The sequence below is a fragment of the Eulemur rufifrons genome, chromosome 7, assembly GCF_041146395.1.
Source record: "Eulemur rufifrons isolate Redbay chromosome 7, OSU_ERuf_1, whole genome shotgun sequence".
NCBI lineage: Eukaryota > Metazoa > Chordata > Mammalia > Primates > Lemuridae > Eulemur > Eulemur rufifrons.
In genome coordinates, this window is record NC_090989.1 from 187459991 (window position 1) to 187473966 (window position 13976).

At 39.8% G+C, this 13976-nt stretch overlaps 1 protein-coding gene across 1 annotated transcript in view; it reads right to left on the reverse strand.

Annotated features, from left to right (window-relative positions):
• Nucleotides 1–2388: 2388 nt before the first annotated feature.
• Nucleotides 2389–13976, reverse strand: part of RAD18 (RAD18 E3 ubiquitin protein ligase) — a 129355-nt gene continuing 117767 nt past the window's right edge. Inside the window, exon 13 of the mRNA XM_069473849.1 lies at nucleotides 2389–2491. Coding sequence (XP_069329950.1) covers nucleotides 2389–2491 — 103 coding nt within the window. The remainder of the gene's footprint in view (nucleotides 2492–13976) is intronic.

Genomic DNA, 13976 nt, shown 5'->3' on the forward strand with positions numbered 1-13976 from the left:
ATCTTTGTCAAATGGATATAAAAATGCCCTTCTTTAAATGTATGAATATTAAATGCATGCTAAGTTGCTAACATATAGAGCTCAATAAACGCTCTTTAGGCCTCATTCTTCAGGTAGACTTGGGAATTCCTTTACATTGGGGATTTCTCAATCTTGGCACCACGGACATTTTAGACTGGCTAATTCTTTACTGTGGGGATATTATGAGCTAAATTGTGCCCTTCCCACAAATGCATATATTAAGTCCTAACTCCCAGTAACTCCAAATGTGACTATATTTACAGATAGGGTCTTTAAAGAGGTACATAAGGTAAAATGAGGTCATATGGGTGGGCCCTGATCCACTATGACTAGTGTCCTTATTAAGAAGAGATTAGGACACAGACATGTGCCCATGGAAGAAACACCATGCAAGGACACAGTGAGAAGGTGCTTGGTTGTCTGCAAGCCAAGGAGAGATGCCTCAGAAGAAACCCTACTAACCTTGGACTTCTAGCCTCCAGAATCGTGAAAAAATTAATTTCTGCTGTTTAAGCCTTCCAATCTGTGGTATTTTGTAATGGTAGCCCTAGCGAACTAATACATGGGTGTTGACTTGTGCATTGTAGGATGTTTTTACACCCTGCATCCTGGGTTCCACCCATAGAGACTGGCAGCACCCCTCTCCACCCCCCACATCCAGTTGTAACAGCCAAAAATGTCTCTGCACAATGCCAAATGTCTCGTAAGGGGCAAAACTGTTCTGACTGCCCCACTGGGAACCACTGTTTTAGATGACCTTTGATGACCTTTATATTTCCAGAGCCCAACACAGTGACTGATATATAATTAAGTAGATGAAGAGATATTTAGTGAATGAATTCGTGTGCCTGATTTTCTGTCCTGGGTCTCACCATTCCCTTGCAAATTCCTTTTGCTGCAATTAAAGTAGTAATTACTTCCAGTTTAATTTATAGCAGACTATGTAATTTTTAATGAAACAAGCAGTTTTCCTTTTAGCATAATTTCTGGCAAGTCAGTGACATAGATATGACATCAATGTTAACCTCTATTTTGTTTGCTCACTTACCTCACATCAGATCCACTGACAGATTTGGTGAGTGGTGCTGCTTTTAGTTTCCTTAATGCACCACTCATGATTTTAAGAAGATGAAATGATTATGATAAATTCTCCTACAGCCATTTGAAGTTCAGGGAACTCATAAAGAAAACAAATGGCCAGATTTCAGTGTGAAAACACTAAACTCTCAGCCACAATCCACACATTATCAGAAACCTCAAAGCAAACCAAAAAGCCAAAGTCAATGGAGACATTCTTTGGAAAGGAGAAGTCACAAATGCTGAAGCTGGCATGTTCATAAACTTGTCTTAACATTGACACATTTGCTGTCACATTAGTTGAAAGCTGATGTGTTTGGGTTGGGCGGGGCGGGGAGGCTGGCTCTCAAACGCCAAAGAGAGGCAGGTAGGAACTCTGGAAGGAACTGGCAACTGGTGGACATTTTGCACACAAAAGCGATTTCTGACCAACCCACTCCACTGTTTTCTAGCCAGTACTCAGCTATTCACAGGATATTGTTTTAGGGACATTATTTAAAAACTGATAGGGATTCTATTCATTTACAAAATTCATTTATTGCATACTTTTTTGTTTAACAGCTGGGGTTCAAAGCGTTAAAGATTTGACTGACCCAAATGAAAAGATACAATAACAGTAATCACTTTTAAGTGCTATTTCAGAAGAATATGCCCAATGTTTCGAAGTTATTGTGACTTTGTGACTATTGTGACTTTAAATTATGATATAATATCCTACGCCAAGTAATGTGTAAACAGAGTTCTAACAAACTGCTACATTAAATTCCGGCAACAATCACCACGGAACTGGTGTCATACAGGCATGTGGGTAGCCTGGCATCAGTACTCACACATACCAAGGATGTGAATTACGACATTCTGCCTTTCCAAAAATACAGATACTCTTAACTTCTTAAGTGCTTCCTGTGGTAAAGAGGTTAAGAAAGAATCCTTTTCTGAAGTTGCATTCTCCATGGAAGAGAAGGAGACTGGCTTAAGGACATTTAGAAACCAAACCAAACCAAATCAAACCCTCTGCTAAAGAGTCTGCCCACTCTGCAAGCTGGTGAACATGTGGATGTCAGTGTCAGTATTTTAGAGATGTTTTAGAGGCAGGAGGCAACCAATCAAGTGCAGATGTTTCGTAACTTTTTTCTTCCCCAGAAAGGTAGGAAAAAATGAAAATAAGCAAACCATAATATTTACAATTTAACATCTTTCCTTGGGCATTTATAAATATGAACTCTATATATGGCAACGAAAAGTACCATATTCTGATCACTGCATTAAAAAAGTTAGTAAAAGCTCACACTAATTCCTATTACGCTTATTTCTTGGTTCAATCTCAACACTTTCAGCCTCTCTTGTGCGGCGATTCTGTCTTGGACTTATTTCTGTGTCTTGAAGATCATTTCTGAAAACAGGAAAAAAAAGAAATGGCATCTTAGAAAGTAATAATCATTATTCTACAGCAGTTTCTAGATTACAAGTGCTTTCGTATGCATTATTTCATTAAAACCCTCTATTCTATTGACAAATCTATGATTATTATGCTATTACTAATTCTTCCCACTTGATAAATGAGAAAACGGTGAACTAGCAAAGATCACAGATAGTGAGAAAGCCAGGAAGTGAACCCCTCTTTTCTGAATCAAAGTCTAGCAGGTTTATGTTTCTCCTTAACACACAGAAAGCTTAAAAAAAGTTGTTCCCACCCTAACAAGAGTGAGCCAGATAGTCTACCAAAATCATAACTCTTCTTGATGCTGACAGAGAAGTGAGGTTGTAAGGTAACCAAGAAAACAAAATACTAAAGAAAAATAAGCCCCTTCGAAGAGAGACGGGTCACACAAATTCTCTCTTTTGGTAGAGCGTTGAAGAAACAGCTGGCTGCTAGACAACCAGATAAGAAGAAATCAGCTAAAATTTCCTGAATTCTTAAGTACGGGCTGGTATTGCAGGCCCCTCCCTGCAGGTGCTTGCAAGCTCTTTTCCATACCAGGTGCTCATGAGACAGATGGGGGCAGGGCAGGAGAACGGACAGAGTCCACTTTGGTGGCTGCTGGGGACAGGCAGAAAGTCCTGTCTGCTTCCCTGCATGCCTCTCTTGTGAAGCAAAAGCTTTTCAATTAGTAAGGGAAGAATAGGAAACTTGCTGGCCCATGGGGCTGCGGCAAATATCCACTGCCTCTGGGGAGAGGGGGAGGTCAAAGCAGTAGGTCTCAGCGGGAAGTACAGGAAATCTCCTGCAGGAACACAGGTAAAGATTCATTGCCACCGGAGAAGTGGAAGAAACTAAAACGTCTTCCTTAGAAGGCCAGAAAATCTCACACAGATACTAAGTATGGCGGGGAGGAGAGGAGGGAGTGCTGAGAAAGTCCCATCCCCGAGAGCCGGGCACACAAGGCCTACCTATGCATACGACTGTTGGACTAGGACAACAGTGTGCTCCCACCTGTCCCCCACTGGGAGCCTAGCACCAAGTAATAAGCAGGAGCAAGAAATGGCTGAGGGAGAAGTAAGAACATAGAGAAGATACACCCCTATGTGATTCAAGCATGGCTGAAAGGTAAGTGGGAAAAAATCAGTGAGCAAAACCCTCTGGCGATCAGCACCAACACCAAGCATGAGGTAAGAGCAGCCCACTGCTAGGGGAACTTGAAGCCACTGATGCACAGAAGGTCACATCAGTCATTAGAAAACTCCAGCCTGAGTCAACTTGTGCATTACCTGGCTGCACTCCCCACAGAAGTTACACCCATTTCCAGGCACAAACACTATTTACCTCAGTCTCTATGGCCCTTCATGGTATGTCTAATATTCAATCAAAAAGTGTGATACACAAAGAAGGAAGAAAACCCATTGTCAAGAGATAAGCAACCAGCAGATACAGACAGAGACAACTCACATGTTGGAACCATCAGATCAGGACCTTAAAATAACTGTGATTAATTTATTAAAGGCTCTAGTGGAAAAGCTGAGCAATATGCATGAACAGATGAGGAATTTCAGCAGATAGGGAGTAAGAGTCAAATGGAAATGTTAGTAAAAACACATGGTATCAGCAATAAAAAGTTCCTTCAGCAGGCTCATAAGTATAATGTACAAAGCTGACAAAAAAAAATGCAGTGAACCTGAAGATTAAAAAAATAAAAATCACCCAGATTGAAACATTAAGAGAAAAAAAGTGCACGTGTATGTGTGTGTGTGTGGGGGGGAGAATGCATAGAACAGAGCAGCCAAGAGTTGTGGAACATTATAAAATGGTGTAACACGTGTGTAACTGGAATCCCTGGAGGAGGAGAGAGAACGAACTATGGAAAATGAATATGTGAAGACTGGCGGTGGATTTTCTAAAAATAATGAAAGACCACAAGCCAAGATCAAAGGTGGTCAAAGAACCCCAATCAGATTAAATACTAAAAATAAAGCAATAATAAACAAATAAAAAAACACCTAGACATATCATATTCAAACTGCTGAAAATCAAAGACAGAAAATCTTAGAGGCAGGCAGAAAAAAAAGAAACCTTACATAGAGGAATAGAGATAAATTTACAGTAGGCTTCTCCTTAGAAACTGTACAAGCCATTGATGATGGAGTAACATCATTAAAGTACCAAAAGAAAAACACTGTCGCCACAGCACTCACTCTAGCCCGGGCAACAAAGCAAGACTCTGTCTCAAAAAAAAAAAAAAAAAAAAAAAAAAAAGAAAGAAAAAGAAAAACATTGTCAATCCAGGATTCCATATCTAGCAAAAATATCCTTCAGAGATGAAAGCTAACTAAAGACTCCTCAGACAAACAAAAGCTAAGAGAATTAAGTGCTAACATATTTGAACTATAAAAAGTATTAAAGGAAGTTCTTCAGGCCAAACAAGTATGACAACCAGATGAAAACCAATCTATGTGGCCGGGCGCGGTGGCTCACGCCTGTAATCCTAGCACTCTGGGAGGCCGAGGTGGGCGGATCGTTTGAGCTCAGGAGTTCGAGACCAGCCTGAGCAAGAGCGAGACCCCATCTCTACTAAAAATAGAAAGAAATTATATGGACAGCTAAAAATATATATAGAAAAAATTAGCCGGGCATGGTGGCACATGCCTGTAGTCCCAACTACTCGGGAGGCTGAGACAGGAGGATCCCTTGAGCTCAGGAGTTTGAGGTTGCTGTGAGCTAGGCTGATGCCACGGCACTCACTCTAACCCAGGCAACAGAGTGAGACTCTGTCTCAAAAAAAAAAAAAAAAAAAAGAAAACAAAAAAAGAAAACCAATCTATGCAAAAAACAAAGAATACCAGAAAGGGTAAAACTGAAGACAAATATAAAAGATACTTGCTGCTCATTTTTATCGGTGTAAAAAACTGACAGTTTAAAGTAAAAAGGATAACAATATACTGTGGGCTTTATAACATATGTAGAAGTAAATATAAGACAACAATAGGATAAAGAATGGGAAGAAAGAATTCGAAGTACTGCACACTGGTGTAAAGTTCTCATACTATTTAATGAAGAGGTACATTACTTGAAAGCTGTGATAACCTAAAGATTATCTAGGGCAAGCACTAAAATTTTAAAAATAAACTAATAAGCCAATACTGGATATAAAATTAAATAATAATCAATTTTCAAATGGTCCAAAAAAGGGTGAGAAAGGAGGAAAAAAGGAACAAAGATCATATGGGGAAAATAGAAAATAACTACAAATATGGTAAAATTTAAAGCCATCATATCAATAATTACATTAAATGTAAATGGCCAAAACCACCCAATTAAAAGGCAGACCAGCAAACTGGATAAAAAAGAAAGACTCAACTATATGCCATCTACAAGAAACCCAATTTAAATATGTCAAACACCATAAAGGGCAAAGATTCTATCCTATGTTCAAGCTAACCAGTTAGCCTGCCACAGTTTCATAGATACTGGCAGACAACACAGGACTCCTGCCTAGAGAAGGACCATTTACTATTCACCACAAGAATAGCAGCCAGAGTTTGAGTCAGCATTTGAGGTGGTTCTAAGCATTTCAGCTGTCACTCAGTTCCTACAGGGTGACATGGAAGAGGGCCATGTGATACCCACATAAGCAATCGTTTGCATTTCAGAGAGAAACCATGATGACAGAGAACCCGAATCTTTTATGACGAGCAGTAAGCTTGCCTCCTCTTTATTCCAGAGGGAGAAACTATATTTTTCAAGGCTGTTTACTATATAAACAATCTGTAAAAGGCAGACTGAAAATGTATACAAAGGTCAGTTAGTTCCTTGCTTTGCAGGTCATGCAGAAAATCAAGAAATACTTAGACATTTGTCTCCCCAAAATATCTACCCCTTATTTCTATACCATAGTGGCTTCTGGTGAATTTTCCCCATGTATACAACACTCCACTGGCCCCCTCTGATTAACTGACAGAGTTGGCATGAAATTCATTCTATTTGTCTCATACAGCATTTAATTAAAGTCAACCTCATCCACGATTTCCAGGGTCCCAGATCCAGAGAGCTGAACAAATTCCATAAACCTTCTATGTCCACCTTAGAAAGTCATGTGGAGTCTATCTTGAGCTATCTTCCTTGCCCAAGGTATTAATTCAGATACAGTAGGATGTATAATAATTGCACAGCCTCTGACTTGGCTTGCAAGGAGGAAATCTAAGGCAATTCTATCCTCTACAACAATCCTAGCCAGTGAGTTGAAGCTGACCTAAAAACCTTCCAGAGTTGAAGTGGTATCAATGATGACTTCAGCTAAAAGCAGGGACAAAATTTTGTATCCTCTTTTCTAATCGGATGATTTCCATCATAGAGATAACTGACTGCAAGGTGTGCATAAATAACAAGTCATTTATCCCTCTGGGAAGCTTTCTCCAAATAACCAAGGGTAGCCTCATTTTGGAGAACTCCACAGTTGTCTAAGGGCTACATGACCTCCTAGTCGTTTCTCCTTAAATACCTGAGGTCTATTATGACCATCCCTAGAGTGCCAGTCCCCATATTTTTGGGAGGGAGGCAAGTTAATGACTGGCTTTCACACAGTAAGTATAGTTCTGGAGGCACGTGGTTATTCTTGGAAAGAAAGTACTACTTACAATTGCTGGGCCCCACGAGTGGCACCTAAATTAGGGGTGCACAGGCTGACAGCACTTCCTATGTGGCTGTGCGGCCAGCTAGTAAACTTTAGGGTTCCCAATTCAGTCAAATCATTGAATCTAGTCCTTGTTTTTGGAGGGACTGCCTCAGGGCAGTCACTGCAACCTATCTCATTAGTCCATGTCACCAGTGGGGTAGCACTTGTCCACATGATCGAAAGACTGAGCAACAGCTATGAGAACGGGGATGGAAAAGACGCCTAGAGGTGACGACAAGTGTTTCCGCATGAGAGGTGCAGGAGCTGCTGTTTGCAATAGATCTCTCAAGTAAGGTTAAGGGGAATGGGCATCAAATCATGGTCAGAGTCATCTAGCAGGGGACAACAGACCCAGCAGACAGTAAACTTAAAGGCACCTGCAACAGTTTGGTAGAGTCTCATCAGGGTGTTTGCCCTTGTGAGGAAGGCTCCAGGCATTGCTCTGAAAGTCAAAGATCATTAGTGTCCCCTCCTCCATAGCTCCCAACGTCTAAGAGTTTCCCTCCCCAAGGGTCATTGTTGTTGCTCTTCCTCTTCCTCCACAAAATCAGTGTGCCCGTTTCTATTAGTTATATTAGGTTATTAAGCATGAAATGTCCAGTTTCCTAAAGTACTAAGTTTGACAGTTGATATCTCTGACATTTCACTTTGACATTTCTTGTTTTATGTTTATTGTGAAGGTACATCCTCAGTCTTTCAAACACACATTTTGGCTTGTGATTATCTTTCAAATTTTTTTTAGAGCAATTTTTGTGAAACTGAGGATAAGTCAAAAATTTGTGTTATTTTCAAATATGAGTTCCGTCATGGAACCAATGCAGCACAGACAGCTCAAAATATCAACGAAGTGTTTGGGAAGGACATGGCAAATGAACGCACAGTACATCGATGGAAAATGAGCCACGTGGGTGACCTAAGACCAAGGTGGGTAACGATGAGCTGAAAGCTGTAGTGGAATTGAATACATCTCAACCTACGTGTGAATTAGCAGCAAAATTTGACGTTACTATTCGAACAACATTGGACCATTTGAAATAAATGGGCAAGGTAAAGAAGCTGGATAGACAGGTTCCAGGTGAATTAAACAAGCATCAGAAGAGAAATCATCTGGAAGCTTGCCTTTCTCTGCTGTCACAACATAAAGGTGAACCATTTCTACACTGTATTGTGACGTGTGATGAAAAATGGATTCTTTTTGACAATTGCAAGTGTTCGGCACAATGGTTGGGTAAAGATGAAGCGCAGAAACACAGTCCAAAACCAAATAGTCATCAGCGAACCTGGCACCGGGACTCAGGGGAATTTCTGTGAGTTGAGGACCTCATAGAGCCAGTGGGTTCAGGTGGCAGAGTGGGGGACAAAATTTCCCCTGATGGGATAGATACTACTATTTTTTCACATAAAGCTAAGATGATACTGTTCTTCAATACATCATTTCCATTTGACAAGTAGGGCACATTGGGCTTTTCCAATCTTGTAAGTCACTGAGTCCAAGTTGACACACCTCAAAATGGGAACATTTGGCAAGACAGTTGCAAGGTCTCTCCAGGGTTTGTTGTTGTTGCTGTGTGCTATTATTGTTTAGTGACTTTTCTGAACTAATCCTGTAAATATGCATTCTTCGTTGTACATGGCCACTAATGTGTCTACTTGGTTAGCTTTGTAGTCCACTATAGATTGAACAGAAATTTCCTTAAGCATGTGGAACCAATATGTTAGAGAACCCCTTGGCAAAACCAGTCTTTGCAGAGAAGCTGCATGTGTTTGGGCATGTATTCAACATCCATTCAACACTCAGTTGACAACTCTGTCGTATTAGCCTCTACTTCTTGCTTGTACATAGCCTCATGGTTAACCAGAGGTAAGAGCTCAGGGCCTTCTTAGGTCTTTCCTAAGCATGCACAGAGCTCTATGCATGAGAGCTACCTTCTAGATTTCCAGGAATATTTCACAGCTGTTCAAACCCCCCATGGAAATCTTATTCTCCAGCTTTTACTGTAAGGCTTTTTGGTTAGCATATTGTTTGCCCCAACTGTTACCACCACCTCAGATGGTTGCAAAGTTGGTCAACTGCCTCTAGTTATTTTCCACAAACACCCCTGTAGAAAACGCTTTTTGAATTGGGTGAGCTCCAAGTCAGGCGACATAAAGATGGTTTCACAAGTAGGGTCTTCCAGGGAACCACTAGACAGGTTAAATAACAATTCCTGGGAACGAGCCTGTAAAGGTGTTCCAACCCCACTCTGCCTCCTCTGGGGGCTGCCAGCCTGCTGGTCCTCACCATGATTACAGACTGTTATTGGCTCCCAAGGCTACACAGGAGCTGAAGGAGGATGGAGACAGGGCAAGTCAAATCACCACAAAGCTCACTGCTCTTACTGAGATTCAACCATTCTTTTTTTGAATATGTGCTCCTTGGATTGCCAATGCCTTTGGTCAATTTTCAGAGTTTTTCAAAAGTTGATTCTGACAATTTTTGCTGTTTTGTCATGGCTTTGATGGAGGAGAGAATTTTCAGAGAATTTCCACCATTTTTGCTAACATCACTCTTCTTTATCTTTTTTACTTTTATTTTTTCAGCTCTTAATCCATGTCCTTAAAAATCTAAACATTCATGTCAAATTTTTCATCTCCTATTTTATTGCCATTTGTTTATTTTACTTCTTACTTTAAGTTTCAATGGCACATTCCTCGTTATATCTAACTTCCATTTTATTACCTTTTCTTTATTCTCGTATGTTGTTTTTAATTACACTCTAAAATTTTTAAGTAATATTTTCCTCCCAGGTTTCCCCTCTTTGATTTGCCTTTATAATAACTAGCAACAAACACAGCTATAGTGGTGGTGGAAGAAGTAGTCTATACCATAAGCAGGGAGTTGGAAGGGGAGTCCCTGGCAAGGATCTCAGTGGTTCTCCCAGAACAATTCTCTAAAACACCTCATCCCCAAAGATGCAAGAATCATGACAGAATAATCCAATCCATGATTTTTTTCCCATGCATATAACACAAAACTTACTGGAATGATGATACTTAATAACATCTCATGGGTACAGCAGGTTTTAAAAATCTTGGTCTCTAGAAAGTATAACCATTCAATTTTTTTTTTTTTTTTTTTTTTAGCAAAGTTCATCAACAGCATGCTGTTAGCCAAATGGGAGGATGTTCCTGGAGAGGACCACAGTGAGGCATATACTACTGAAGTGCCAAATCCTACTGAATGAAAAAGCATGCCTAGGGGATTGGTCATTTATTATCAGCCTGCTCCCAATATACATTATTTCCAGGATGATCCATTTTCCTTTTTGGCAGGGCCATAGAAAGAACTCCTTGGTGTGTGGTGTGGTTCTCCCTGCCTCATGTTAATTACAGAGAAGCTGGTCAGAGCAAGGACCAAACAGGCTTTAAACAGGGCTGGGTTTTCTGATTATTCTTTTTTTTTTTTTTAAACATAGGATTACTTGCTTTTCTGCTGAAAGTACTTTAAATCACAGTCATGCATTGCTTAACAACAGGGATACATTCTGAGAAATGTGTCATTAGGCAATTTTATCACTGTGTGGACATAAAACAACATACTTACACAAACCTAGATTATATAGCCTACTATGTACCTAGGCTATAGGGTATGGCCTGTTGCTCCCAGATTACAAACCTGTACAGCATGTGACTGTAGTGAATACTGTAGGCAACGGTAACACAATGGTAAGTAATTATGTATCGAAACATAGAAAAGGTGCAGCAGAACTATGATATTACAATCTATGGGACCACCATTGTATATGCAGTCCTTTGTTCACTAAAATGCCATTATGTGGCACATGACTATTTTTAAGCTCTGTATGGGGCAAAGCCTATCCAGAATAACAGTGCATAATGTTAAGTAATGGCCAAAACGTGATAAGCACACTACATGGAAGAAAACTTAGAGGCCAATTGCTCAACATAACAACAACAACAAAAAAATCTTAAAGTATTAAGAAACTAAGTCTAGGAACATAAAAAAAAAAGTCCAGCATCATTACTAAATTAGGTATACTTCAGGAACGCATTCTTAACATTTGAAAAATCAATGGAATTTACCACATTAACAAAATAAAGAAAAATCATCCCAACAGATAAACAAAAAAATGATAAAATGCAATACCCATCATGTTAAAAACTAGGAATAGAAGGTAAAATATTGAATGTTTTCCCATTAAGATTGGGAATAAGAAAAGGATGCCCTTATTATCACATCTAGTCAACATTTAAGTAGTGGTCCTAAACAGTATAATTGAGCATGAAAAAAGATATAAAAGGTAATATATGGAGATAACATGGCTACATACGTTGAAAGGCCAAAAGACTCTATAAACTATTAGAATTATTAAATAAATTTATCAAGATTCCTGAATACAGGGTCAATGTATAAAATTAGTTTTATATACTAGCAACAAGTGATTAGAAAATAAACAACAAAAATATTTTCAAGTATCAAAAAACATCAACTATCCAGAAATAAACCTAATATAAGACTATATAACCTCTACACAGAAAAGTATAAAACATTAGCAAGAAAGAATGTTTAAGAACCTAAACAAATGGATAAATATACCATACTTGTAGATTAGAAACATAAATTACAAAAGAACTTTGGGAAAATAACATAGGAAAATATGTTCATGACCTTGAGATATACAGAAGTTCTTACACAGCACAAAACACACTATAAAGAAAAAAACTGCTATACTGTACATGATAATTAAGAATTTCTGTTAAAAATACACCATAAAGAGGGTGAAAAGGCAACCCACAGAGTGAAAGACGACGCTTACAATACATATACCCAACAAAAGACTAACAAAGAACCACTATAAACAATAAGGGGGTGAAAAAAGATAACCCAATTAAGAAAAAAGGAGTGCAAAAGATTTGAGTAGAAACTTTACACAATAAGATATGCAAAATGTTAATAAGCATATGAAAATATATTCAACACAGTCATCAGAGAAATGCAAATTTAAATCACAATGTGATACCACTAGACACACATCAAAATGACTAAAATTAAAAAATTAAGAGTGCCAAGTACTGATGGGGATATGGAACAGCTGGACCTCCTACTGTTGATGGGAGCTGAAATTGGTACAACCACTTTGCAAAAATATTTGGCAGTACCTGGATGTCTGCATACCCACTGATCCAACAGTACCTCTCCTAGGAATACACTCAACAGAAATGAATGCACGTGCACCAAAGACATCTATAATTATGTCCCTGACAGCCTTATTCATAACAGCCCAAAACTCTAAATAAAACATAAATCCATAGTAGAATGGATAAATAAACAGTGACTTATTCATACCATGGGATACTAGAGACTAGTGGTTCTCAAACTTTAGCATGTGGTAGAACCACCTGTGGGGCTTGTGGAAACAAAGATGCTGGGCCCATCCTCTGAGTTTCTCATTCAGTGGCTCTTGGGTGGGTTTCAAGAATTTGCTTTACTAACATGTCCCCAGGTGATGCAAATGCTGCTGGTCTGGGGACCACACTTTAAGAAGCACTGCTATAGCCACAGCAATGAAAAGCAACAAACTATTGATATAGGCACCCATGGAAAAATCTCACGGATGTAATATTGTGCTAATGACGGAAGCCAAAGAGTACAGACTATATGATTCCATTTATATAAAGTTTAAATCCAGGCAAAATTAACCCATGGTGATAGAAGTGAAAATAGTGCTTACCTTTGGAGGGGGCATGAAGGAAGCTCCTAGAATACTGGTAATGTTCCACATCTAAATCGGGGTGGTGGCTGCACGGGAGTTGTGAGAGTCTGGTACACAGGTAGCCCTCGATGAACCACACTTCCTGCCTATGGGTAGTGCTCCCCATGAATCTGGGGCTGGTCCTGTGACTCACTTTAATAGAAAGAGTGTGGCAAAAAAGATGTAGCACTAGTTTCAGGACTAAATCTTAAGAAGGCCTGACAGCTTTCATATTTGTCCTCTCGGGAGCTTTATCAGTCTGGGTTCAATTGGGACTATAATCATTTGAAAAGAAGAGTTTAATATAAAGAATTACTAAATATAACGGGAATTGGAGTAAGGAGGGAATGGCTAGTAAGAAGTAAAGGAAGGCTGGGTATAGTGGCTCACACCTGTAATCCCAGCACTTTGGGAGGCTGAGGTGGGAGGACCACTTGAGGCCAGGAGTTTGAGACTGGCCTGGACAATGCAGGGAGACCCCATCTCTAAAAAAATATATAAATAATTAGCCAAGCATGGTGGTGTGCGCCTGTAGTCCCAACTACTCAGGAGGCTGAGGCAAGAGGATTGCTTGAGCCTAGGAATTTGAGGTTAGAGTGAGCTATGATTGTACCACTACACTCTAGCCTGAGTGACAGAGTGAGATCCTGTCTCTAAAAAAAAAAAAAAAGAAGAAGAAGAAGAAGTAAAAGGAACTCTACAATAGCAGATAAAAGGAACAGCCGCTACCCTAGGGCTCAGATAGAGCACCCAAGAAAGAGTGCCTCCCACCCAGGCAGATCCAGCCCTGGCTGAAGGGCTCACGACCGTGGCTAAGGGAGAACCACTGCTCTAGGTAAGGCAGTGGGCTGCTGGCCGTTGTGCACTGTAGTAGCACTACAGCTACTAGAGAAACTGAGTGCTGGAGGAGCCTCACCAGTGAGCACACAGGAACCAGGAGGCAAACCCTTTCCTCTTGCATTGTCTCTGCAGTGCTCTCTACTGATTAAGTTTGGATGACAATGGAAAAATACTTAAA